At 45.9% G+C, this 26,163-nt stretch overlaps 1 protein-coding gene across 6 annotated transcripts in view; it reads left to right on the forward strand.

Annotated features, from left to right (window-relative positions):
- LOC140427685 (histone H4 transcription factor-like) overlaps nt 1–26,163 on the forward strand; it is a 72,360-nt gene that overhangs the window by 24,562 nt on the left and 21,635 nt on the right. For 3 of the 6 annotated variants that reach the window (XM_072513180.1, XM_072513182.1, XM_072513181.1), the window contains exons 5-7: nt 2,782–2,934; nt 9,573–9,650; nt 17,318–17,438. In XM_072513180.1, the coding sequence (XP_072369281.1) occupies nt 2,782–2,934; nt 9,573–9,650; nt 17,318–17,438 (352 nt within the window). The remainder of the gene's footprint in view (nt 1–2,781; nt 2,935–9,572; nt 9,651–17,317; nt 17,439–26,163) is intronic. The other 3 variants (XM_072513184.1, XM_072513183.1, XM_072513185.1) reach the window with 3 other exon arrangements.

The following is a 26,163-nucleotide window of genomic DNA, read 5'->3' on the forward strand; positions in this document are numbered from 1 at the left end:
TTGCTTTAAATTTAATAGCTAGGGATTACAGGTTGTTTATTTTTGCTGAAAACAAAATGCCAGCAATGCTCACCCAGGTCTGGCAGCATCTGAGGAGGGAGAAACAGTTGATGCTTTCCCCGCAGACAGTGCCAAACCTGCTGCGTATCCCGGCCTTTTACGTTTTTTATTTCCTATTTCCTGCATCTATACTACTTTTATCTTGCTTTAGTTTTCCATCCCACTGGGCCACAACTGCCTGCAGCCAAACGCAGGTGACCTGCTTCCCAGTTCTGTATTGGTGCGCCTTTTACCCCAAAACAAATGGAAGTATGTAGCAGAGCAGCTTTGGAATGATTGGTGTGCAACTCCTTCCAGCCCATGGATCCCTCCATTCCCACAGCATTGTGCAGTGGCATGCAAATCAAACCCACTGTAACCAGTTCACTCTGCCTCCATGGCCTTGTTTGGCGATTAAAGCACTTGAGATTAAAATTGAGTTTTAAATCATTTACTTAAGTGATAAATAGTGATAGGCCCCATGAGATACTTTCACAAAAGAGCTGGGGAATTCTCCCTGGTATCCTTTTTTTAATAAATTTATAGAGTACCCAATTCTTTTTTTCCCCCAATTAAGGGGCAATTGAGCGTGGCCAATTCACCTACCCTGCACATCTTTGGCTTGTGGGGGTGAGGCCCCTGCAAACGCGGGGAGAATGTGCAAACGCCACACGGACAGTGACCCGGGGAGTATCCTTACCAATATTTACCCTTTATTACGATCCCAGACCATACCCCAACAGTAGCTACGATATTCGACCCAAACTCCAATATTTTAAGTTATTTTGTAATTGAGGAATGATTCACTCCAGGAGTGGTTGCAGGAAAAAAATTGGGCGTTGGTATTTTTAAAAATGCTTTTGTCATGAATACAATATCACAGATTATCACAGAATTTACAGTGCAGAAGGAGGCCATTCGGCCCACCGAATCTGCACCGGCTCTTGGAAAGAGCACCCTACCCAAGGTCATCACCTCCACCCTATCCCCATAACCCAGTAACCCCACCCAACACTAAGGACAATGTTGGACACTAAGGACAATTTATCATGGCCAATCCACCTAACCTGCACATCTTTGGACTGTGGGAGGAAACCGGAGCACCCGGAGGAAACCCACGCACACACTGGGAGGATGTGCAGACTCCGCACAGACAGTGACCCAAGCCGGGATCGAACCTGGGACCCTGGAGCTGTGAAGCAATTGTGCTATCCACAATGCTACCGTGCTGCCCCTAAATATGAAACTCTTTAACTACACACCCAAAAGAAACAGCTTACAATTACCTTTTAGCACTACTGCCCAATTCCCCATTAAACAACAAGAAATAAAACATACAGCTTTCAATCCAGCTTAACAATCAGCAGGGTATAGAGTACTATTTGCTTTGCAGAACAGATTTGGGCCCCGGTTAAAACCCCTGCAGTCTCTGGCTGAATGTTTTTAAATAGCTTCTTCGATCGGGTTGTTTCAACCTCTTCCTTGTCTTCAGACAAGACGGTTCTGCTATAAAATATTATTACTCTTTTTTTTTAAACTTATCCTACTGGGACAGAAAGCTGCCTTCTCTTGTGGACTCTGTGGTAGCCGGATCAGACTTCTTCAGAAGCTTTCTCAAAAAGTCTCCCTCAGCTCCACCCAGCACTGACATCATCGGCCCAAGCTGAAAAACAAATTAACTGTCCAGGGACCGAAAGCACATTAACCCCTCGGGGATTGTCCCCAGTCACACCACAGTGCATTAGCCCAGACTGAAAAACACATTCTTCGGTCAAGAATTTCACCTTCTGGCTGCTAAAAGCTCCCAGGAACTGCAAAACAGAATCCTTTAAAAAAAAACAGGTCTACTGCAGTCAATCACACTCCATTTAACCCTTAAATTGCCCAATACATTTATAATCCAGTTGTCCTAAAATTCTCCATTCATCACACCTGCAACCAGCCCCTTTAAAAAAAGTGTCATTTATTACACTGCTGTTTAGAACATACAGTGCGGAAGGAGGCCATTCGGCCCACCGAGTCTGCACCGACCCACTTAAACCCTCAATTCCACCCTATTCCTGTAACCCAACAACCCCTCCTAACCTTTTTTTTTTGGACGCTATGGCCAGCTAACCTGCACGTCTTTGTTGTTGTACCTTGCTGAGTGCCAAATGCCTGTCATATTTCCTACAACAATAACAGTACATCAAAACTACTTCATTAGTTGTAAGCTGCTTTGAAGTGCTGTGCATATGTTTATTTTCTTTCTCTCAATCGTGAATGGCCTGTTTAAATTTAAAAAGTGCTTTTCATTAACAGCATGAAAGCAGCATTTCTTGTTGCTGCATTGGTGTGTCCACTTATATTATGTGCTTGCACCCCAGAATGGAATTTGACCTTTTGAAGTTTAAATTTAAAATTTACATCTTGGTAAAATTACACGTAGCTGGTTGGATGGGCAAGTTTCAATTCAAATGTTATACAAGTTCGAAAGTATCCCAGTGCAACTAACTGAACCAAAATGGCAGCAGGAAGAATATTTTGTAAGATCGTGTATTTGCAGCTTGATGCGTGGGGAGTGTTTTTCCTTCCCTTCTCCCAGCTTGGTCATGGATTAACTGGCAGGAGCAAGGAGGCAGAATGGCTCTCTCCTGCGTGCAAGATCATAGAAAAATACTTACATTCTTGTTCTGTTGCCTGCCCCAAGAATTAATGAACAAACTCTTTCTAAACTTTTTTCCTATTTTGTTCATGCGCTAGGTTGTGGCGCGACATTTAAAATCAAGTTTAAACTTCGGGAGCACCTGCGGAGTCACACACAGGAGAAGGTCGCCTCTTGCGCCAACTGTGGAGGAATGTTTTCTAACAACACCAAGTTCTATGACCACGTCCGCCGGCAGACCGCCAATGAACGTATGTGGTTTAATTTCTTTAATCCATTCATTTTAGTGCCTTGCTTTGGAGATGTCACCCTGGTCACTATTTAGCCGGTATGTGTGGAAGTGGGGTGTATAGAGGATGGGGTGTCAGATGAGACGTTTTCTGTGGTCGAGTACCCCTCTGACATCAGCAATTTCACAGATATAGAATGACTACTTGGATTGTGTGCTGCAGAACTTTTTATTGGTTTTCATCCACCCCCCGATGGGGTGAGGTGTAGCAATACTAGGTCTTCATATTGTGTTATTTTCTGATGACACAACTCCGAAATTTGAAAAGACAGGCATACTATTTGTGATATTTGAAAGCATCCTAATGGTGAAGCGAGCGCACACCATAAACTGCCGCCGCTGCTGTTCCATGCAGATAGATCCTCACATTTGTTGAGAATAGGGAGTTTGGTTGCTGCTGTTACTTTCTTGAAAGAAAGACCGACTTGGATTTTATTAGATCTGTATTTTGGTTAGTATATCTTGTGTGTCACCGCACTTTATACACTACTCGACAGATTATGAAACTGAGCTTCATGCGTGAAGTAAATTATCTTTATTTATTTCGTTTGCAGATGTCTTCTTATCAAAGGTCAGTTTTCTTGCCGATACAGAGTTTTTTAAAGTTTGTTTTGTCCAAGCAAACACAGAGTACTGAGTTGAATTCAATACAAATTACAGCTCTTGATATTTCTTCTAATTGAATACACGATACAGAAAAGTTGAAAATAAAACAAAATGGCTGTTCAAGGCGATAGTGCAAAAAAGTAGCTTCAGAAGTTTAAGGCAGGTGATTCCGGAATGAATTGTTCAAACCGGCATGTACGTTTATGACGATTATTGCTGTCACTAATGGTTTACATAGATTACATAGAATTTACAGTGCAGAAGGAGGCCATTCGGCCCATCGAGTCTGCACCGGCTCTTGGAAAGAGCACCCTACCCAAGTCCATACCTCCACCCTATCCCCCTAACCCAGTAACCCCACCCAACACTAAGGGCAATTTCGGACACTAAGGGCAATTTATCATGGCCAATCCACCTAACCTGCACATCTTTGGACTGTGGGAGGAAACCGGAGCACCCGGAGGGAACCCACGCAGACACGGGGAGAACGTGCAGACTCCGCACAGACAGTGACCCAGCGGGGAATCGAACCTGGGACCCTGGAGCTGTGAAGCAATTTTGCTAACCACCATGCTACCGTGCTGCCCCTAATGGTACCCCCTTTCTGGCTGTGATTAGGTTAAAGTTATTACACAATTAATTCGATTAAAATATCTGTCCATCAAATCATAATATGAGGTGATGAAATGCGTCTTTCTTATGAATCTTATCCGTTGTCATGAAAACAGTTTCTGGGAACACTGTCTAGACACTTTAAATTACCAAATGTGTCCTTGGTAAGTCTAGCTTCCTTAACTTGATGGTTCTCATGGGAAACAGCATTTCTTACTGTCTTGTTTGAAATGTGGGTATTTTAACAGTCCATTTCAAGAAGTCATTTTAAATCTTGGGCCATTCATTCCTTTACACTTCTTATATACTAAACTGAAAAGGTAGATTCTATCAGATTTCTACAGCTCCTTTTGTGAGCATGGGGCATTCCAAGGTGCTTTATGGCCAATGAAGCACTTTTGAAAGTGTGGTTAATGTTGCACTATAGGAAACTCAACAGGTGAAGATAAAAGATTGCACAGCACTGTTTCAAAGAAGAGAAGAGACCGATCTCTACCAACATCACTAAAAACAGATTATCTGCTGGATGTATTGTTGCTGTTTGTGGAATCGTACTGTGTCTATATTGGCTGTTGCATTTCCGACATTGCAATTATGTGTACAACAGAAAGAAAGATTGATTCATACAGCAAGTACCTTTCATAAACTCAAGGTGTCTTAAAGCAGCACGGTAGCACAAGTGGACAGCACTGTGGCTTCACAGCGTCAGGGTCCCAGGTTCGATTCCCCACTGGGTCACTGTCTGTGCGGAGTCTGTACATTCTCCCCGTGTCTGCGTGGGTTTCCTCCGGGTGCTCCGGTTTCCTCCCACAGTCCAAAGACGTGCAGGTTAGGTGGATTGGCCATCATAAATTGCCCTTAGTGACTGGGTTACGGGGATAGGGTGGAAGTGAGGGCTTAAGTGGGTTGGTGTAGACTCGATGGGCCGAATGGCCTCCTTCTGCACTGTATGTTCTATGTAATAAAAAAAAAGCACTTTGCAGCCAATGAAGTACTCTGCTGTAATGTTGTTTGAGGAATAAATATTGGTCAGCCCACCAGTGATAGCTCCCCTGGTTTCCTTCAAAATAGTGCGTTGTGATCATTTATGTGCACCTGAGAAGGAAACAGGCCTTGAATTAATGTCTCAGTCCCTCCAACAGAGTGTCACTCCCTCAACGCCAGAGTGGCTGTCTCGGGTTTTGTGCTCCAGTCTCTGGAGTGTGGGTTAAACCCACATTTTGCTGGCAGTGAGAGTGCTACCCATTAGTCATGGCTATATCACTGGCAGAATTTGCAGCACAGAAATGGGGCACTCGCTCAGCCTAACTAGTCTATGCTCACATGAGCCTACTTCACCCCACTCTATCAGCCTGTGGGCTCACCTTCTCCTTGTTAAGACCATATGATACAGGAGCAGAATTAGGCCATTCGGGCCATCGAGTCTGCTTCGCCATTCAATCATGGCTGATACGTTTCTCATCCCCATTCTCCCCATAACCCCACCCACTTATTAATCAAGAACCTATCTATCTCTGTCTTAAATACACTCAGTGACTTGGCCTCCACAGCCTTCTGTGGCAATGAGTTCTGCCGATTCACCATCCCCTGGCTGAAGAAATTCCTCCTCATCTCTGTTTTAAAGGATTGTCCCTTAAGTCTGAGGCTGTGCCCTCGGGTCCTAGTTTCTCCTACGAGTGGAATTTTCCTCTCCCCGTCCACTAAATATGGGCAGCACAGTAGCACAGTGGTTAGCACTGTTGCTTCACAGCATCAGGATCCCAGGTTCAATTCCCGGCTTGGGTCACTGTCTGTGCGGAGTCTGCACGTTCTCCCCGTGTCTGCGAGGATTTCCTCCGGGGCTCCGGTTTCCTCCCACAAGTCCCAAAAGACGTGCTGTTAGGTAATTTGGACATTTTGAATTCTCCCTCTGTGTACCGAACAGGTGCTGGAATGTGGCGACTAAGGGCTTTTCACAGTAACTTCATTGCAATGTTAATGTAAGTCTACATGTGACAATAAAGATTATTAATTCAAATATGTTGCCATATTTCTGAGATTGAGAGCTTAGAAAGCGGCACAATATTCTTGCCGTCTGTAGTCATAATGCCTTTGGAGCCCAGCGACCTGGCTTTCCAGACTCCTGCACATCAACCCCTGTTGTATCAGGAGTACATTTCTGTTTAGTACTTTTGAGCACACACACAGCACTAGATGGCAGTCTGTTCCATAGGAAACTGCTGTTACGCAAAGTATATCTAAACTTTTTGAGCATATTCCTCCTGCTCCCAACCTCTTCTGGTTCTGCACAAAATACATTTTTCCCATTAATCTCACTTTTAGGCCGGGATTCTTCCCTACCCGGCGGGGCGGGGGGTCCCGGCGGGATGGAGTGGCGTGAACCACTCCGGAGTCGGGCTGCCCCAAAAGGTGCGGAGAATCCGCACCTTTAGGGGCCATGCCCTCACCTTGAGGGGCTAGGCCCGCGCCGGAGTGGTTGGCGCGCCGCCGGCCGGCAGGAAAGGCCTCTGGCACCCGCCAGCCGGGGCCGAAGGGACTCCGCATGCGCGGCTGCTGACGTCATCCCCGCGCATGCGCGTGGGGGGGGGGGGGTCACTTCCGCATCGGCCATCGCGGAGGCTATGGCCGAGGCGGAAGGAAAAGAGTGCCCCCACGGCACAGGCCCGCCCGCGGATCGGTGAGCCCCGATCGCGGGCCAGGCCACCGTGGGGGCACCCCCCGGGGCCAAATCGCCCAGCACCCCCCCCCCCCCAGGACCCTGGAGCCCGCCCGCGCCGCCAGTCCCGCCGGTAAGGTAGGTGGTTTGATTCACGCCAGCAGGACTGGCATGACAGCAACGGGACTTCGGAGAATCGCCGGGGGAGGGGTGGGGGGCGCCGACTGGTGCGGCGCGATTCCTGCCCTCGCCGAATTTTCGGTGCTGGAGAATTTGGTGGCCGGCAGGGGGGGGGGAATCACGAGGCCCCCCCCCGCGCGATTCTCCAACCCGGCCGGGGGGGGGGGGGGGGGGGGGTCGGAGAATCCCGCCCTTGATTTCTAAACATTGATTATACTGAACTTCACTTTCCTGACTGTCTCTCTTCAGTGGGCCATGCAAACTCTTACCTACTTTATTAATTTAATGCCGCTTGCTGTTGTTTTTTGTTGTTTTATTTCCCGCACTGAGTGGTGCACAAGGCAGGCTTTCATCTGTTCCCGTAGTGAGGTTTTTTTCTTGGAACAGGTCGCTAGCCTGTCCTCAGAGGCTGAAAGCTTGAGGGGTGCCACTCCGCATCAAGCATGGCTGACCAGGAGACATTCCCACTCTTAACCGCCTGCCATTGGCTTGTTTAGAAGGATTTTTCTGGTTGGTAGTCAACCTGTTTGACACTTATGAATGCACATTCCTTGGCCATCAAGTCCTGGGGTGGGACACAAACCCGAAGCTTCTGCCTCAGGCAGGGACAATATCCACTCCGTCACAAGACCTCCGCACATGTTGCTGTCCTTATTGGGGTTTGTTTCCCCTGTGTGTACCGAGCAATGACCATCTCCAACCAGAGAGAATCTAACCATCCCCCTTGACATTCAATGGCATAACCATTGCTGAATCCCTCACTATCACACCCCGAGTGTCATCATTGACTGGAGTCTGAACTGGAGTAACCGAATAGATACTGTGGTTGCAAGAGCAGTTCAGAAGCGGGGAATCCTGTGGGAAGTAACTCCCCTCCTGACTCCCTAGAGCCGTCTGTCCACCATTTACAAGGCACAAATCAGTAATGATTGGCTTGCCCAAATGAGTGCAGCTCAAACAACACTCAAGAAGCTTGACACCATTTAAGGCGAAGCAGCCCGTTTGATTGATAGATACTCCATCGAGCGCCATAAACATTCTCTCCACCACCGACGCACAATGACAGCAGTGTGTACCATTGATAAGATGCATTGCCAAGGCTCCTTTGACAATACCGTACAAATTCATCGCCTCTACTGCCTGGAAGAACAAGGGCAGAGGGTGGGAACACCACCACCCCTTCCAAGCCACACACCATCCTGACTAAGAATTATATCGCCATTCCTTCACTGTCAAAATCCTGAAACTCCCTCCCTAACTGAGGGTGTCCCTACATCAGGTGAACTGCAGCGGTTCAAGAAGGCCACTCACCATCACCTTCTCTAGAGCAACTAGGGTTGGACAATGAATGCTGGCCTTACCAGTGATGTGATGTGCATATCCCAAGAACACCTTTTTAAAAAAAAAAATAATTTTCAATATCTGAACTGCTGATAATTATTTCAGCCAAAACTACCTGAATGTAACCATTACATTGAATGTTGACATGTAGCTCTGTGGATATCAGTGACACTGTCTATGGCCTTCATTTTGCAGGCAAGGGCAGTGAGTGCTAGAAGCTATTCAGGCACCAGTGGGCCATGTCTTTGTTTCATGTTTATTATCCAGGTGGACCCACCAAATAAAAGGTGACACCTGGCTGACACCCTTCCAACCCAAACTACCACTGCAGGCTCAGCCAGTTCAGGCCAATGACATGCTTTTGTATCACTAGACTACAAAGCTGGAACACGGAGGAAACTCGTGGCTTTTTAACAAATATGCGCAACTGATCTTTGCGCTGCCTCTTGCTCCTGGTGTGCTGAATCTACCTCAGTTGCCAGCTGCCTGTTGCCTTCAACAGGAATCTTTATCACACTATCATAGTGAGTGGAGCATTGTTCATTGAAACCACCCTATGAATGGAGCGAAGTTAATCTTTCTTTGCCAGCATCCAGGCTTATAAACCATTTTTTTCATTGAACTGATTAGCAAATCATTTATTGTATTTGTTTTGCTTTTTCCCCCCACTCCATTCCCTTTTATATAATTATTTTAGTGTACTGTAAAGGGACCTTGATCAAACCCTTTCAGATCCGGCGGGGTGTTGACAGAGTGGATGTGGAGAGGATGTTTCCTCTTGTGGCAGAATCCATAAAATCCCGATAGTGCGGACGGGGCCCTTTAGCCCTTTGAGTCTGCACCGGTCCTCCGAAAGAGCACTCGACCTGGGCCCACTCCCCACCCTATCCATGTAACTCCGTGCATTCATCATGGCCAATCCACCTGACCTGCACACCTTTGTGGGAGGAAACCAGAGCAACCGGAGCAGGCTCGAGGGGCCGGGTAGCCTACACCTGTTCCTAGCTCGTAGTTACGGAGTGCCACAAGATTGCTGGCTTCTGAGAGAGTAGGGAGTGAAACAAAAATGCAGTTTGTTGACATGAGGGCTAGAACAGTTACTCAGCAATAATACTGAAAATTAAAAAGATAAATATTAATGACCCCTGAACTCCACAATGGTTTGCAGATATATTTAACTATAATTAACGTCTGTTTAATTTTAGAGAAGACCTTTCCCTGTCAGCATTGTGATAAGCAGTTCGCCAATGAGAGGCTACTAAGAGACCATGTACGAAATCACGGTAGGGTGCATCAGTGTGTTTGATGATGGTTTCGGAGGTGAAATGATGTTATTGTGTGTTTTGCTTTCTGTTCTTCAGTGCTCTGAAGGTCACAGGTCATGCTTTTAATCACAGAGTCCTTCCCACCACCGCCCAACTATGGTAGTGATGCTCAAAGGTAAACAAGCCTGTGTACGTTGCAAACAATCTAAAGAAAGTATCTATTATCGCCCCATGTAGTACAATTCTCTGCCAAGCCCTGCGGTTTAGAAATAAAAGCTCGGAAAGCAGAGAAATTGCGACATAACCTCGACTGGTACTTCGATGCCATGCTGAGGGAGTTGACGTACTGCCTTGCGGATGAGGCATGAAACTAAGGCCCCCTGTACCTGCTTGGCTGGATGTAAAGGATCCCATGGGACAATTTGAAGAAGAGCAGGGCGATTCTTCCAATCTGATGGCCAACATTCTTCCATCAGCCAACGCAAAAGTAACGGATAATCTGATTGTTCATTCATGTGCTCTGTTGCTTCTAGCTCTTTGCCATTTAGAAAGTAATTTTATACATCCTTTGAAGTCTCCACACTTGCTTCTATTGAAATCCATTTTCCACTGTTCCAGCCACTATTAATAGCTCCGTAATTTTATGCTGCTCGCAGTGCCGCCTGCCTTTGTTGTCATCGGCAAATTTAAATATGGGGCTCTCTATCTCGTCATCTAAATCATTAATAAATGGGCAGCATGGTGGCGCAGTGGGTTAGCCCTGCTGCCTCACGGCCCCGAGGTCCCAGGTTTGATCCCGGCTCTGGGTCACTGTCCGTGTGGAGTTTGCACATTTTCCCTGTGTGGGTTTCGCCCCCACAACCCAAAGATGGGCAGGTTAGGTGGATTGGCCACGCTAAATTGTCCCTTAATTGGAAAAGAAAATGAATTGGGTACTCAAAAAAAAAAAAAAAATTTTTTTTTTAAATAAATAAATAAATTGTTAATAAATACGATGTGGAGATGCCGCCGCTGGACTGGAGTGGGCACAGTAAGGAGTCTCACAACAATGTTACTTCACAGTGCCAGGGTCCCAGGTTCGATTCCCGGCTTGGGTCACTGTCTATGCGGAGTCTGCACATCCTCCCCGTGTGTGCGTGGGTTTCCTCCGGGTGCTCCGGTTTCCTCCCACAAGTCCCGAAAGACGTGCTTGTTAGGTGCATTGGACATTCTGAATTCTCCCTCTGTGTCCCCGAACAGGCGCCGGAATGTGACAACTAGGGGATTTTCACAGTAACTTCATTGTAAATGTAAGCCTACCTGTGACACTAAAGATTATTATTATTCCTTGAGCTTCCACTTGTGAGGATCTTTATCACAAACCCCTGTTGAAAGTTCATATAAATAACATGCACAGACTTTGTCCACTACTTTAGTTATTAACCAAAAACTGAAAATGCTGGAAATACTCAGTAGGTCTGGCAACATTTGTGCCGAGAGTTAATGGGCTATATTACTTCAGTCACCTTTGCAGAAAATTCAATCCATGCCAATTCTCTCTGATCAAATGAAAATGTTCACATTGTTCAGTCACCCTATCCTTAATTATAGACTCTAGCAATTTCCTGACAACAAATGTTTGGCTAACCGCTCTATAATTCCCTGGTTTTCCCTCTCTCGCCTTTCTTAAATAGTACAGTGACATGAACAGTTTTCCAAGATAAGGGAATAGTTCCTGAATTGGGAGAACTTTAGAAGATTACTTTCTTTAAAATCTTGTGAAGGAACCCATCTGGTCTTGGAGTTTCTCACTCTTCAGTGCCATTATTTTCTTTGTTGCTATTTTTTGCTTCCATTATTTGTGGCAAGTCCCTGTATTTAGGTAAACTTGTTTCTTTGTCAGAAAGTTGTGGCTTATAGGGCGGTATGATGGCACAGTGGTTAGCACTGCTGCCTCACTGCACCAGGGACCGGGTTCGATTCTGGCTTTGGATGCCTGTGTGGAGTTTGCATGTTGTCCCCATGTCTGCGTGGGCTTCCTCCGGGTGCTCCAGTTTCCTCCCACAGTCCAAAGATGTGTAGGTTAGGTGGATTGGCCATGATCAATGCACGGGGATAGGGTGGGGCAGTGCGCCTTAGTAGGGTGCTCTCTCGGTGGGTCATTGCAGATTCGATGGGCTGAATGGCCTACTTCTGCACTATAGGGATTCAATGCATTCCATAACGTAAGCACAAAGATGCAGACTGACACTAGTGTAGAACTGAGGAAGTCCTGCACTGTCAGATGTGCCATCTTTCTGATGAGATGTGAAATGTCTACTCCCTCAGGTGGGAGCTGTTAACTAAATCACTACTCATTATTAAATCAACTATGGCTTGCTCCTTTGTTTTAAGATATTTTGTTCCAGAAAATCATTCTGAGCCCATGGAAGAGATTTTGCTACCTTTCTGCCATGGCAGTATTTCAAAGAAGAACGAGGGAGTTCACCCCTGGCCAATATTTATCCCTCATCACATCACTAAAACAGATGGCCTGGTCATTATCTCATGCTGTCTTTCTGTGCACAAATTGGCTGACATGATTCCCACATTTTAAAAGTGACCACACTTCTGGGATTCTTCATTGACTCTAAAGCGCTTAGAGATAGCGTATGATTGTGAAAGGTGCTATAGAAATGCAATTCTTTCCTTCAAATATAATTGTAAACATCTTTTGTGTTGATTTTGACAACCCTTGTTTCTTTCTGTATGGCCTGCTGTAGCTCTTACTGTCTGTTTTGTCATGGTTTGAAGTTCTTTGAAAAGGGGAAGTGCAACGAGACCTGGGCCTGGGTGTCATCATAGAATTTACACTGCAGAAGGAGGCCATTCGGCCCATCGAGTATGCACCAGCCCTTGGAAAGAGCACCCCATCTAACCCCATACCTCCACCCTATCCCCGCACCTCCACCCTATCCCCGTAACCCCACCGAACCTTTTTTGGACACTAAGGGCAATTTAGCACGGCCAATCCACCTAACCTGCACATCTTTGGACTGTGGGAGGAAACCGACGCAGGCACGGCGAGGAAGTGCAAACTCCACACAGACAGTCACCCGTTGTTTTTAATTTTGCGCCGGCTATTACCTCTCGAGTTATTCATGGGTTTTTATTTTTGGCAGGTGGAGCTCTTACCGCGCAGGGGTATAAACTGGTTCTGTATCACATTAGATTATATTTTGAACATTTCCTACTGATCTTCTGTCACTTTACTCCTAAACTGTGCAACAGTTTCTGTTTCACCCCATTGAAGTCGGCCTTTCCCAAACCTCTAATCTTTGTCGCCATTTCAGTATTCTCCTTTTCAAACACAACATTGAACCTTATTAGCAATGATCAGTATAAATAGATGTTCAAGTGACGCTAAACTGTTAACTAAATCTTGCTCGTGCCTCATTATTAAATCTAATATGGCTTGCTTCTTCGTTGTTCTAAGACATATTGTTGTAGCAAACCATCCGGAACACGCTCTGGAAATTTACTACCTTTCTGACATGAGCTTGTCAGTTTATCACCCAATCTGTATGGAAGTTAAATCCTCCATTAAAGCTGCAGACCTCATGACTGTTTAATCTCAGAGATGGTTTAGCTCAGTGGGCTAGACTGCTGATTTGTGGTGCAGAACAAGGTCAGCAGCGCGGGTTCAATTCCCGTACCAGCTTATCCGAACAGGCGCCGGAATGTGGCGGCTAAGGGCCTTTCACTGTAACTTCATACTTGTGACAATAAAAGGTTATTATTAGGGGCTGGTTTAGCACAGTGGGCTAAACAGCTGACTTGTAATGCAGAACAAGGCCAGCAGCGCGGGTTCAATTCTTGTAGCGGCCTCCCCAAACAGCCTCCAGAATGTGGCGACTAGGGGCTTTTCACAGTAACTTCATTGAAGCCTACTTGTGACAGTAAACAATTATTATTATCTGCCAGGACATTGCTGACTAAAAACAACCCCACTAAAGTCAATTTTTCCTATTTCCTATTCTATCCGTAAGTTCCCGGCTGCCTGCTAACCTTTCATTATATGATCTCATATCGTTGACTTGATTTCATCCATCACCACAAATGCAGCGGATTCCTAATTCTTCCTGTAATCTTTATAATCTGATACAGTCTCTTCAGCTTCCAGCCCTGACTTGTCTTGCAGCCATGTCTCCGTAATGACCACCATGCCATACCCTCTAAATTTAGCTCCTACCGTTCCTTACGCATCATGCTGGTTTAGCACAGTGGGCTAAACAGCACCTGCAGGCAAGATGCCGGACATCGACTCAGACAACTGAGAGACAGTCACCGGTGGCTGTGACCTCTAAAGGCTGACAGTTTTGGAGGGTTGTTGGAAGAGGTGAAGAGATACCTAAAGCCCAGCTGGTTGAGATGAGGGCCCAGAGAAAACAGAGAGCAATGAATTGTGCACCTTCTCTGCCCACTATCCTCCTCTGCAGAAGACGTGACCGAGACTGCCATGCCCAGAGTGGGGCTCCTGAATACGTTTAGCACCTGAGCACTTCTGTCCTCCACGACCACCACCAATAACACCCCACCCACTGCTCCATTTGCTAGTTTAAAGTCCGTGTAGCTGTCCTATCTTTTCTTTCTGCTAGAATCCTGATCCCAGTCCTGTTCAGGTACATTTCTTTCCTGAAACAGGAACAGAAAATACTGGGCAATCACAGCGGGTCTGACAGCATCTGTGGAGAGAGAAGGGAGCTGACGCTTTGCGTCTGGATGACTCTTTGTCAAAACTGGCAAGAACTGGAAATAGGGTTAGATTTTACTGTTATGCAGGGGTGCGGTGGGGCTGGATAGAGTGCCAGCGATAGGTGGAGATTGACAAAGGGAATGCAAATAAGGGTGATTAAGGCTAAGGGTGCTGATAATGGCAATTGAAGAGATTAAAATGTGTGAATGGCAGAACAAAGGTGAGCAGTGTGTCAAAGGACAACTGGGCACAGATGGCCCTAGTTTGGGGGCGGGGGTGGGAGGGGAGCGGGAGGCCAATGTTGAGTGAAAAAAGGATTGAAGGAAGAAATGAAAATTGATAGAAATAAAAATGGAGTGAAGGTGGAAGTGAGAGTTCACAGTCTGATGTTGTTGAACTCAATGTTAAGTCCGGAAGGTTGTAATGTTCCTAAGCGGAAGATGAGGTGCTGTTCCTCCAGTTTGCGCTGGGCTGCACTGGAACATTGCAGCAGGCCAAGGACGGACATGTGGATGTGAGAGTAGGACGGTGAATTGAAATGGCAAAAGATAGGAAGGTCTGGGTCCTGCTTGCGGACAGACCGAAGATGTTCTGCAAAGCGGTCACCCAGTGCGTTTAGTCTCTCCAATATAGAGTAGACCACATTGGGAGCAGCAAATGCAATAGACTAGATTGAAGGAGGTGCACGTGAAGCACTGCCTCACTTGAAAAGAGTATTTAGGTCCTTGGATAGTAAGCAGGGGGGAGGTAAAGGGGCAGGTGTTACACCTTCTGCGATTGTATAGGAAGGTGTCGGGGGAAGAGGGTGAGGTGTTGGGGGTAATTGAGGAGTAGACCAAGGTATTCTGGAGGGAATGGCCCCTGCGAAATGCTGACAGGGGGAGTGAGGGGAAGATGTGTTTGGTGCTGGTATCATGCTGGAGTTGGCAGAACTGGCGGAGGATGATGCTTTGAATGCAGAGGCTAGTGGAGTAAAAAGTGAGGCAAGGGGGGACCCTTATCCTGGTTCTGGGAGGAAGGGAAAGGAGTGAGGGCAGAGGTGTGGAAGATGGATTGGACACGGTTGAGAGCCCTGTCGATTACAGTGGATGGGAAACCACGATTGAGGAAGAATGAAGACATGTCAGCAACACCGCTTTGGAAAGTGGCATCACCGGCACCGGAACAGATGCGATGGAGGTGAAGGAACTGGGAGAATGGGATGGAGTAAGATAGGCCATATCTTTACTGCCCTAGTACCGGTATTCTGTGAAATGGAACCTCACTTTCACACGCCACCGTTTCAACCATGTGTTCACCCCCTAATCTGCTTAGACCTTAGGGCAGCACGGTAGCACAAGTGGATGGCACTGTGGCTTCACAGTGCCAGGGTCCCAGGTTCGATTCCCCGCTGGGTCACTGTCTGTGTGGAGTCTGCGCGTTCTCCCTTTGTCTGCGTGGGTTTCCTCCGAGTGCTCCGGTTTCCTCCCACAGTCCAAAGATGTGCAGGTTAGGTGGATTGGCCATGATAAATTGCCTTTAATGTCCAAAAAAGGTTCAGTGGGGTTACGGGGATGGGTGGAGGTGTGGGGATAGAGTGGAGGTATGGGGTTAAATAGGGTGCTCTTTCCAAGGGCCGGTGCAGACTCGATGGCCTGAATGGCCTCCTTCTGTACTGTATGTTCCATGCTCTATCTCAATTTACACCAATATCAATTTGTACGCAGCTCAGGTAATACTCCAGAGAAAATAATCCTCGAGATACTGTTCTTCAATTTAGTGCCCAACTACTGATGCTGTTTGAACAAGACCCCTTGCCTATCTTTCCAATGTCGTTGGTTCCAACATGGACCAGAATGACTGAAACCTTCCTCTGCCTCGAGGAATAAGGAGCTACCAAAGAGAAAGACTTTCAGTTACATAGTGCCTTTCCTGACCTTGGAATGCTTCGCAGCCAAGTTGGAATATAGTAAACGCAGAAGCTGTTTTGCGCAGACAATACAATTCTGAGCAGATTTTTAATGACATGAGGCGAGGGATAAATACTGGTCAGGAATTTACCCCTAGCTCTTCTTTGAACAATGCTGTTGCATTTTGTATCCTGGCAGGGCAGTCGCAACCTTAATTTAACACCTGATTATAAAGACAGCACCTCAGACAGTGCAGCACTTCCTCAGTACTTCACTGGAGTGCCAACCTGACTGTTTCATTTTAGGTTTGGGGTTTTGATGTCAGTGAATATTGCCCCCATTTTGCTAAAATATGCTATCAAGGGGTGGCACTGGTACGCAGCAGTTAGCACTGCTGCCTTAGGGCGCCGAGAACCCGGGTTCGAGCCCGGCCCATGTGGAGATTGCACATTCTCCCTGCGTCTGTGTGGGTCTCACCCCTACAACCCAAGGATGTGCAGGGTAGGTGGATAGGCCATGTTAAATTGCCCCTTAGTTGGAAAAAAATAGAATGGGGTACTTTAAATTTATATTTTAAAAAAATGCTATCCCAGATCATGTATGGAAAGTGGCTAATATTTTCCCATTAGACTCCAAAAGCAAATCCCGGTCGAAAGTGCCTTCTGGATGCTGTCAGAGATACTGAATTGGCACCATTGCTCTCTCTCCAATTCGTTAGCACTGAGAGAGGCAGGTGTCGACCTGTGCTGACCATGAGATGCCTTCGTCTTTGGATCTATAACTTAGTTTGGAGTTGGTCATTTTATAAAATAACTTTTCGCAGTGAAGAACTGCATTGAGGGTTTCCTTCTGGCACTCTGCTGTTTGAACCCATGTCGACAGAATCCTAGATCCTTCTTCTCATAGTTGACGCTAGACTCTTCCACATAATGGGGTGAAAGAGGGGGGGGGGGGGAAAGAGAGAAGCTAAGAAGGGAAAATAATTAAAAAGAGGGACAGAATAAGATTTTGTCTCATAATATTTTGTACCCAGTAACAAAACTAGTTTCTTTAACAGATTAATTTGTGCTTCTGTTTGCCAGTGAACCAGTTTAAGTGCCCACTCTGCGATATGACCTGCACTACTTTCTCCTCATTAAGGACACACATCAAATTCCGCCATTGTGATGAGAGGCCGTATGGGTGTGACTTCTGTGAGAACAGGTGGTGTTGTGGTGCTTGCTCAAATTGCCACTTTATTTTCTAAACAAACTGATTGTGAAGTATGTAAAGAAAAGTATTAGTCCAAATTTCTAGGTGCTGTAATCAGAAATAAAGTGCTGACTTTGTTTTGCTATGTCCGCCTCTGGATGTTATCCTAAGTCAATTGTCTGCATTCTCATTATGCAAGATGGATATATGGTCAATGGTTGAACTATGTAGATCTATTTTTGGCCGTCCAAATTTCTCCTCTTTTCTCATTAAAGTACTGACTCGTATTGGGGCATGTCTATTGGTGCCTGCAGTTCTGTAGTGCCCATTTATGTGAACAAGTTGTGAATATTACCTAGATACATAGAAGGTAGGAGCAGGAGGAGGCCTTTTGGTCTTTGAGCCTGCTCCGGCATTCATCACGATCATGGCTGACCATCCAACTCAATAGCCTAATCCTGCTTTCTCCCTATAGCCTTTGATCCCATTCACCTCAAGTGCAATATCTAGCCGCCTCCTGAATATATTCAATGTTTTAGCATCAACTACTTTCTGTGGTAATGAATTCCACAGGCTCACCACTCTTTGGGTGAAGAAATGTCTCCTCATCTCTGTCCGAAGCGTTTCACCGTGAATCCTCAGACTGTGACCCCTGGTTCTGGACAGCCCCACCATCAGGAACCTCTTCCCTGCATCGACCCTGTCTCATCCTGTTCGAATTTGATACGTCTCTGTGAGATCCCCCCTCATTCTTCTGAACTCCAGCGAGAACAATCCTAACCTAGTCAATCTTTCCTCATATGACAGTCCCGCCATCCCTGGAATCAGTCTGGTAAACATCCGTTGCACTCCCTGGAGAGCAAGAACATGTTTCCTCAGAAAAGGAGACCAAAACTGCACACAATATTCTAGGTGTGGCTTCATCAAGGACTTGTATAATTGCAGCAACACATCCCGGCTTCAAAACCTCTTGCAATGAAGGCCAACATACCATTAGCCTTCCGCATGCTGCACCTGCATGCTTACCTTTAGCGACTGGTGTACAAGGATATCCAGGTCCCTCTCCCAATTTACAACGCTCGGGTAGTAATCTGCCTTCCTGTCTTTGCTTCCAAAGTGAATAACCTCACACTTATCCAAATTATATTGCATCTGCCATTGATTTGCCCACTCGCACAACCTGTCCAGATCATGCTGTAGGATCTCTACATCCTCGTCACAGTTCACCCTCCCACATAACTTGGTATCATCTGCAAACTTTGAGATGTTACATTTTGTCCCCTCATCCAAATCATCAATATATATTGTGAATAGCTGGGGTCCCAGCACCGATCCCTGTGGCACCCCACTAGTTACTGCCTGCCAATTTGAAAAGGACCCATTAATTCCTACTCTTTGTTTCCTCTCTGCCAATCAGTTTTCTATCCACTTCAATACACTTCCCCCAATCCCATGCGCTTTAATCTTGCACAATAATCTCTTATGCGGGACTTGTCAAATGTCTTCTGAAAATTGAAATATACCACATCGACTGGCTCCCCCTTGTCAACTGTACTAGTTACACCTTCAAAGAAATCCAACAGATTTGTAAAGCGTGATTTCCCCTTCAGAAATCCACGCCGACTCGGACTGATCCTACCACTGCTTTCTAATTGTTCCCTGTAAAGTCCTTGATAATGGATTCAAGAATTTTACCCACTAATGTTAGGCTTACTGGTCTATAATTCCCTGTTTTCTCTCTACCTCCGTTTTTGAACATTGGAGTGACATGAGTTACCCTCCAATCTGCAGGATCTGTTCCAGAGTCTATAGAATTCCGGAAGATGACCACCAAAGCATCCACTATTTCCAAAGCCATTTCCTTAAGCACTCTGGGATGCAGATACAGATTATCAGGCCATGGGGATTTATCCGCCTTCAATCCCATCAATTTTCCCAGCACCATTTCTCTACTAATGTTGATCTCCCTCAGTTCTTCCCTCTCAGTAAACCTTTCATTCTCCAACATTTCTGGTATCTGATTTGTGTTCTCTTTTGTGAAGACCGAACCAAAGTATGTATTCAATTGCTCAGCCATTTCTTTGTCCCTTATGCATTCACCTGGTTCTGTCTGTAGGGGGTCTTTACCAATCTCTTTCTCTTCACATATCTATAGAAACTCTTATTGTCAGTCTTTATGTTCCCTGTGTGCTTACTTTTGTACTGTATTTTCCCCTTCTTAATCAATCCCTTGGTCCTTCTTTGCTGAATTATAAACTGCCCCCAATCCTCAGACCTATTATTTTTCTTGGCCAATCTGTATGCTTCTTCCTTGGATCGGATACTATTTCTAATTTCCTTTGTAAGCCATGGATTGGCCCTCTTACCCATTTTGCTTTTGTGCCAGACAGGAATGAACAGTTGCTGCAGTTCTCCCATGCGTATCCACTGTCATCCCTTTAAGTAACTCATCAAGGCCAACTCACGCCTCATATCTTGAGTTTCCTTTATTAAGATACAGTACCCTAGTCTCCGATAACTTCTTCACTGTCCATCTGATAAAAAATTCTATCATGTTATGGTCGCACCTCCCCAAGAGGTCTCGCACAGCCAGAATGATTCCCTTCTCATTACACAGTACCCGGTCTTAAGATGGCATGCTCTCTAGTTGGTTCCTCCACATATTGGTCAAGAAAACCATCCCTTGTATACACTCCAGGAATTCCTCCTCTACAGCATTGTAGCTAATTTGATTTGCCCACCTATGTGAAAATTAAAATCACCCATTGATTACTGATATTCCCTCATTGCATGCATCTCTAATTTAGTGTTTAATACCATTCCTAACATCACCACAGCAGTTTGGGGGACTATATATGACACCTAATGTTTTTTGCCCCTTGGTATTCCTCAACTCTACCGTACAGACTCCACATTGTCAGAGCCAATATCCTTTCTCACTATTGTGTTAATTTCCTCTTTAACCAGCAGTGCCACGCCACCACCTTTTCTTTTATGCCTGTCCTTCCTATATACTGAGAACCCTGGGACATTCATTTCCCATCCCTGGTCACCCTGCAGCCATGTCTCTGTAATCCCAATTATATCTACCCATTTATATCTATCTGCGCGATTAGTTCATCCACTTTATTGCAAATGCTCCGTGCATTAAGGCACAGAGCCTTTAAGTTTGTCTTTTTCACAATGTTTGTCTTGCTCCCAATATTTTTCTCTTTTGCCCTGTTTGAATTTTGGTTTCTCCGCCTGTCACTTTTCTTATTCCCTTTTCTACCTTTTGTTTTTGTCCTTGCTCCCTCTTTCTCTGATTTCTTACATAGGCTCCCATCCCCCTGCATATTAGTTTTAACCCTCCCCAACCGCTCTAGCAAACAATCTCCCAATTGATTGTAGACTGGGAACAACTGAGAGTGAGAAAAAGCGGGGCACACTGCTGAACTGATCCTTTATTGATACCTACCATTTAATATTATATGAAACATGTTGATGAAGAGAAAATGATTGGAAGGAGCCTTCAGGAAGATAGGTACTTGACAAACTCAACAGACGACTTTGAAGTGCTGACTAGCTTGGCAGATGTGGGAATTGCAATGGACTTGCTGAAAGTTTTTGATAATGTATCACACAGGAGACTATTGCAAAGTATTTATTTTTTTTAAAAAAAATTTTTTTTAGAGTACCCAATTCATTTTTTCCAATTAAGGGGCAATTTAACGTGTTCAATCCGCCTACCCTGCGCATCTTTGGGTTGTGGGGGCGAAACCCACGCAAACACGGGGAGAATTTGCAAACTCCACACGGACAGTGACCCAGAGCCAGGATCGAACCTGGAACCTTGGCGCCGTGAGACTGCAGTGCTAACCCACTGCGCCACCGCGCTGCCCTCTATTGCAAAGTATTGAGAGAATTGGATTTAAGAGCAGGGTGACAGGTAAATTGGATTTTTAAAAAGTGCTTAGGAAACAAAGTGCAATTATGGGCAGTTTCTACAAACAGTTAAAAGTGAATAACAAAATTCCACTGGGTCCTGGAATTGCTGCTCTTCACTTTGTACATCAACAATTTGGATATAGGGCTACAGGGAGTGATGTCCAACTTACAGTAGTTGTAGTTCCTATATATACATTTTTTTCCAATTAAGGGGCAATTTTAGCCTGGACAATCCACCTATCCAGCACATCTTTGGGTTGTGGGGGTGAGACCCACGCAGCCATTTAAAAAAAAAAATTTAGTGTATCCAATTAATTATTTTCCAATTAAGGGGCAATTTAGCATGGCCAATCCACCTAACCTGCACATCTTTGGGTTGTGGGGGCGAAACCCACGCAAACACGGGGAGAATGTGCAAACTCCACACGGACAGTGACCCAGAGCCAGGATCGAACCTGGGACCTCAGCGCCGTGAAGCAACTGTGCTAACCACTTGCGCCACATGCTGCCGACCCACGCAGACGTGGGGAGAATGTGCAACTCCACATGGACATTGACACGGTGCTGAGATCGAACCCGGGTCCTCGGCACCGTGAGGCAGCAGTGCTAATCACTGTAGCATCACCATGCTGCCCCTTAGTTCCTATATTTCTATAGTAATTGATCCTCAAGACGCAGGAAACAGAAATGGGTTCTTGGTACAATTGATGGGAGAGGCAAAATAAAGCGGTCATGGAATCCCCTCCAATTAAATGCAATGTGGTATGGATTAATTTTCTTTTTTAAAAAAAGTAATAAATGTACTTTGGTAAAAGTTGGCCAATGCGGAAGAAGGGGTAGTTTGGGGGTTTTAGTGCCCAAGATGTTAAAATCAGCACCTAAAGTGGTTAAATCCACTGTTTTTTATGGCAAGAAGTGTCAAATACAAAAGTTGAGATGTAATGATCAATCTATATAAAAACCTAACACAGCGCATGTCCCTCCAGGCTCCTCTCTCGCTTAGCCCTGAAACCCCATACTAAATTTTCACCCACGGTGACAATAAACAGTTGCCAGGTTTGTTTTTTGAGCCAGCAGTAGAAACTGACGGCAAAAGCCTCTCTGGATATGTGAAGAGAAAATGACTGATGAAGACAAATGTAGGTCCCTTACAGTTCATCATGGGCAACAAAGATGGCAGACCAGTTGAACAAATACTTTGGATCTGTCTTCACTAAGGGGGACACAAAAAAACTTCCAGATATACTGAGGGACAGAGCGTCTAGCGTGAAGGAGGAACTGAAGGAAATCCTTATTAGTTAGGAAATTGTATTGGGGAAATTGATGTGATTAAAACCGGATACGTCCCCAGTGCCTGATGCTCTGCATCCCAGAAAGGTTAAGGAAGTGGCCCTAGAAATAGTGGAAGCATTGGTAATCGTTTTACCGCATTCTACAGACTCTGGAAGAGTTCCAATGGATTGGAGGGTAGCTAATGTAATCCCATTTATTAAAAAAAGGAGGGAGAGATAAAATGGAGAATCATATACCAGTTCGCTTGACATTGGTGGTGGGGAAATGCTGGAGTCGGTTATTATTTTTTAAATTTTAAAGTACCCAATTCACTTTTTTTCCAATTAAGTGGCAATGTAGCGTGCCAATCCATCTACCCTGCACATCTTTGGATTGTGGGGGTGAGACCCACGCAGACACGGGAGAATGTGCAAACTCCACATGGACAGTGACCTGGGGCCGGGATGAAACCCGGGTCCTCGGCGCCGTGAGGCTACGGTGCTGACCACTGTGCCGCCCCTGCTGAAGCCAATTATTAAGGATGAAATAACTAGGGCAGCACGGTGGTGCAGTGGGTAGCACTACTGCCTCACGACGCTGAGGTCCCAGGTTCGATCCCGGCTCTGGGTCACTCTTTGTGGAGTTTGCACATTCTCCCCGTGATTGCGTGGGTTTCGCCCCCACTACCCAAAAATGTGCAGGCTTAGGTGGATTGGTCATGCTAAATCACCCTTAATTGGAAAAAATGAATTGGGTACTCGAAAATATTTTTTTGGGGAAAGGGTGAAATAACTGAGCATTTGGAAAGTGGCGACAGGATCTATCCAAGTCACTGAAGGAAAATCATTCTTGATAAATCTTCTGGAATTTTTTGAGGATGTGGCCAGTAGAGTGGACAAGGGTGAACCAGTGGATGTTGTGTATTTGGACTTTCAAAACACTTTTTGACAAGGTCCCACACAAGAGATTAGTGAGCAAAATTAAAACTCATGGTATTGGGGGTAATGTATTGACATGGATAGAGAACTGGTTGGCAGACAGGAAGCAGGGAGTGGGAATAAACGGGTCCTTTTCAGAGAGGCAGACAGTGACTAATGGGGTATTACGGGGTTCAGTGCTGGACCCCAACTGTTCACAATATACATTAATGATTTGGATGAAGGCAATATCTCCAAATTTGCAGACGACACTATGCTGGGTGGCAATGTATGGTGTGAGGAGGATGCAGAGAGGCTGTAGGGTGACTTGAACAGGCTGGCTGAGTGGGCAAATACTTAGAAAGTGCAATATAATGTGGGTAAATGTGAGGTTAGCCAATTTGGTGGCAAAAGCAGGAAGGCAGATTATTATCTGAATGGTGGCAGTTTAGGAAAAGGGGAAGTGCAACGAGACCTGGGCCTGGGTGTCATCATAGAATTTACAGTGCAGGAGGAGGCCATTCGGACCATCGAGTCTGCACAAGCCCTTGGAAAGAGCACCCTATCTAACCCCATACCTCCACCCTATCCCCGCACCTCCACCCTATCCCCGTAACCCCACCGAACCATTTTTGGACATTAAGGGCAATTTAGCATAGCCAATCCACCTAACCTGCACATCCTTGGACAGTGGGAGGAAACCGGAGCACCCGGAAGAAACCCACGCAAACGCGGGGAGAACGTGCAAACTCCGCACAGACAGTGACCCAAGCCAGGAATTGAACCTTGGTCCCCGGAGCTGTGAAGCAACAGTGCTAACCACTATGCTACTGTGCTGCCCATGGTGGAACAGTCGCTGAAGGTTTGCATGCAGGTACAGCAGGCGGTGAGGAAAACCAATGGCATGCTGGCCTCCATTGCGAGAAGATTTGAGTATAGGAGTAGGGATGTTTTGCTACAGTTATACAGGGCCTTGGTGAGGCCACGCCTTGAGTATTGTGTGCAGTTTAGGTCTCCTAGTTTGAGGAAGGACTTTCTTGCTATTGAGGGTGTCCAGCGAAGGTTCACCAGACTAATTCCCAGGATGGCAGGACTGACATATGAAGAAAGACTGGATTGACTGGGCTTGTACTCACTGGAGTTTAGAAGAATGAGAGGGGATCTCAGAGAAACATAAAATCCTGATGGGACTGGACAGGCGAGATGCAGGAAGAATGTTCCCGATGATGGGGACGTCCAGAATTAGGGGTCTTCGCCTAAGAATAAGGGGTAAGCCATTCTGGACTGAGATGAGGAAGAACATCTTCTCTCAGAGAGTAGCGAACTTGTGGAATTCTGTACCACAGAAAGTTGTTGAGGTCAGTTAATTGGATATATTCAAGAGGGAGCTGGACGTGGCCCTTGCGGCTAAAGGGATCAAGGGGTATGGAGAGAAAGCGGGAGTGGGATACTGAATTTGCATGATCAGCCATGATCATATTGAATGGTGGTAGGGGCAGCAAGGTGGCAGAATGGTTAGCACTGCTGCCTCACGGTGCTGAGGACCCGTGTTCGATCCTGGCCCTGTGTCACTATCCATGTGGAGTTTGCACATTCTCCCCGTGTCTGCGTGGGTCTCACCCCCACAACCCAAAATGATGTGCAGGATAGGAAATTGGCCACGATAAATTGCCACTTAATTGGAGAGAAAAAAGAATTTGGTACTCTGAATTTATTTTTACAATTATTGAATGGTGGTGCAGGTTCGAAGGGTTAAATGGCCTAGTCCTGCACCTATTTTCCATGTTTCTCATACCCCACTGGGAGAAAAATTACGATTTGTGCCTGCAGACACTATCAGTTTAAAACAGTGGGAAGGGGATTGGTTGTGGGTCAGGTGAAGTGTGGAATGCATGGGGAGGCGGTGGTGTTGTCACTGGACAACAATCCAGAGACCCAAGATAATGATCTGGGGATCCAGGTTAGAATCCCACCAGGGTAGGTGGTGGAATTAAACTCAATAAAATATCTGGAATTAAAAGTTGACCGTGAAACCATTGTCGTAAAAACCCATCTGGTTCACTAATCTCTTTTAGGAAAGGAAATCTGCCATCCTTACCTGGTCTGGCCTACATGTGACTCCAGACTCACAGAAATGTGGTTGACTCTTAAACGCCCTCTGAAATTGCCCAGCCAGCCACTCAGTTGTATTCAAAAACACAAAAAAAGGAATTAAACCAGATGGACCACCCGCATCGAACCAGGCACCAGAAATGACAACGGCAAACCCAGCCTTGTCGACCCTGCAAAGCACTCCTTACTAATCTGGGAGAGCTGTCTCACAAACTAGTTAAACAACAGCCTGACATAGTCATACTCACAGAATCATACTTTACAGACAATGTCCCAGACACCACTATCACCATTCCTACCTCACCGACAGGACAGACCCAGCGGAGCTGGTGGCACAGTGGTATACAGTCGGGGGGTCCTTAACATCGACTCTGGACCACATGAAGCCACATGGCTGCAGGTTCAACACGGGCAAGAAAACCTCCTGCTGATTACCAAGAGTGGCTTGGTAGCAACACCACAGACCGAGCTGGCCGGGTCCTAAGCTAGACTGGCACTGCAGGACTGGG

Source organism: Scyliorhinus torazame, chromosome 8 (genome assembly GCF_047496885.1).
Source record: "Scyliorhinus torazame isolate Kashiwa2021f chromosome 8, sScyTor2.1, whole genome shotgun sequence".
Classification (NCBI taxonomy): domain Eukaryota; kingdom Metazoa; phylum Chordata; class Chondrichthyes; order Carcharhiniformes; family Scyliorhinidae; genus Scyliorhinus; species Scyliorhinus torazame.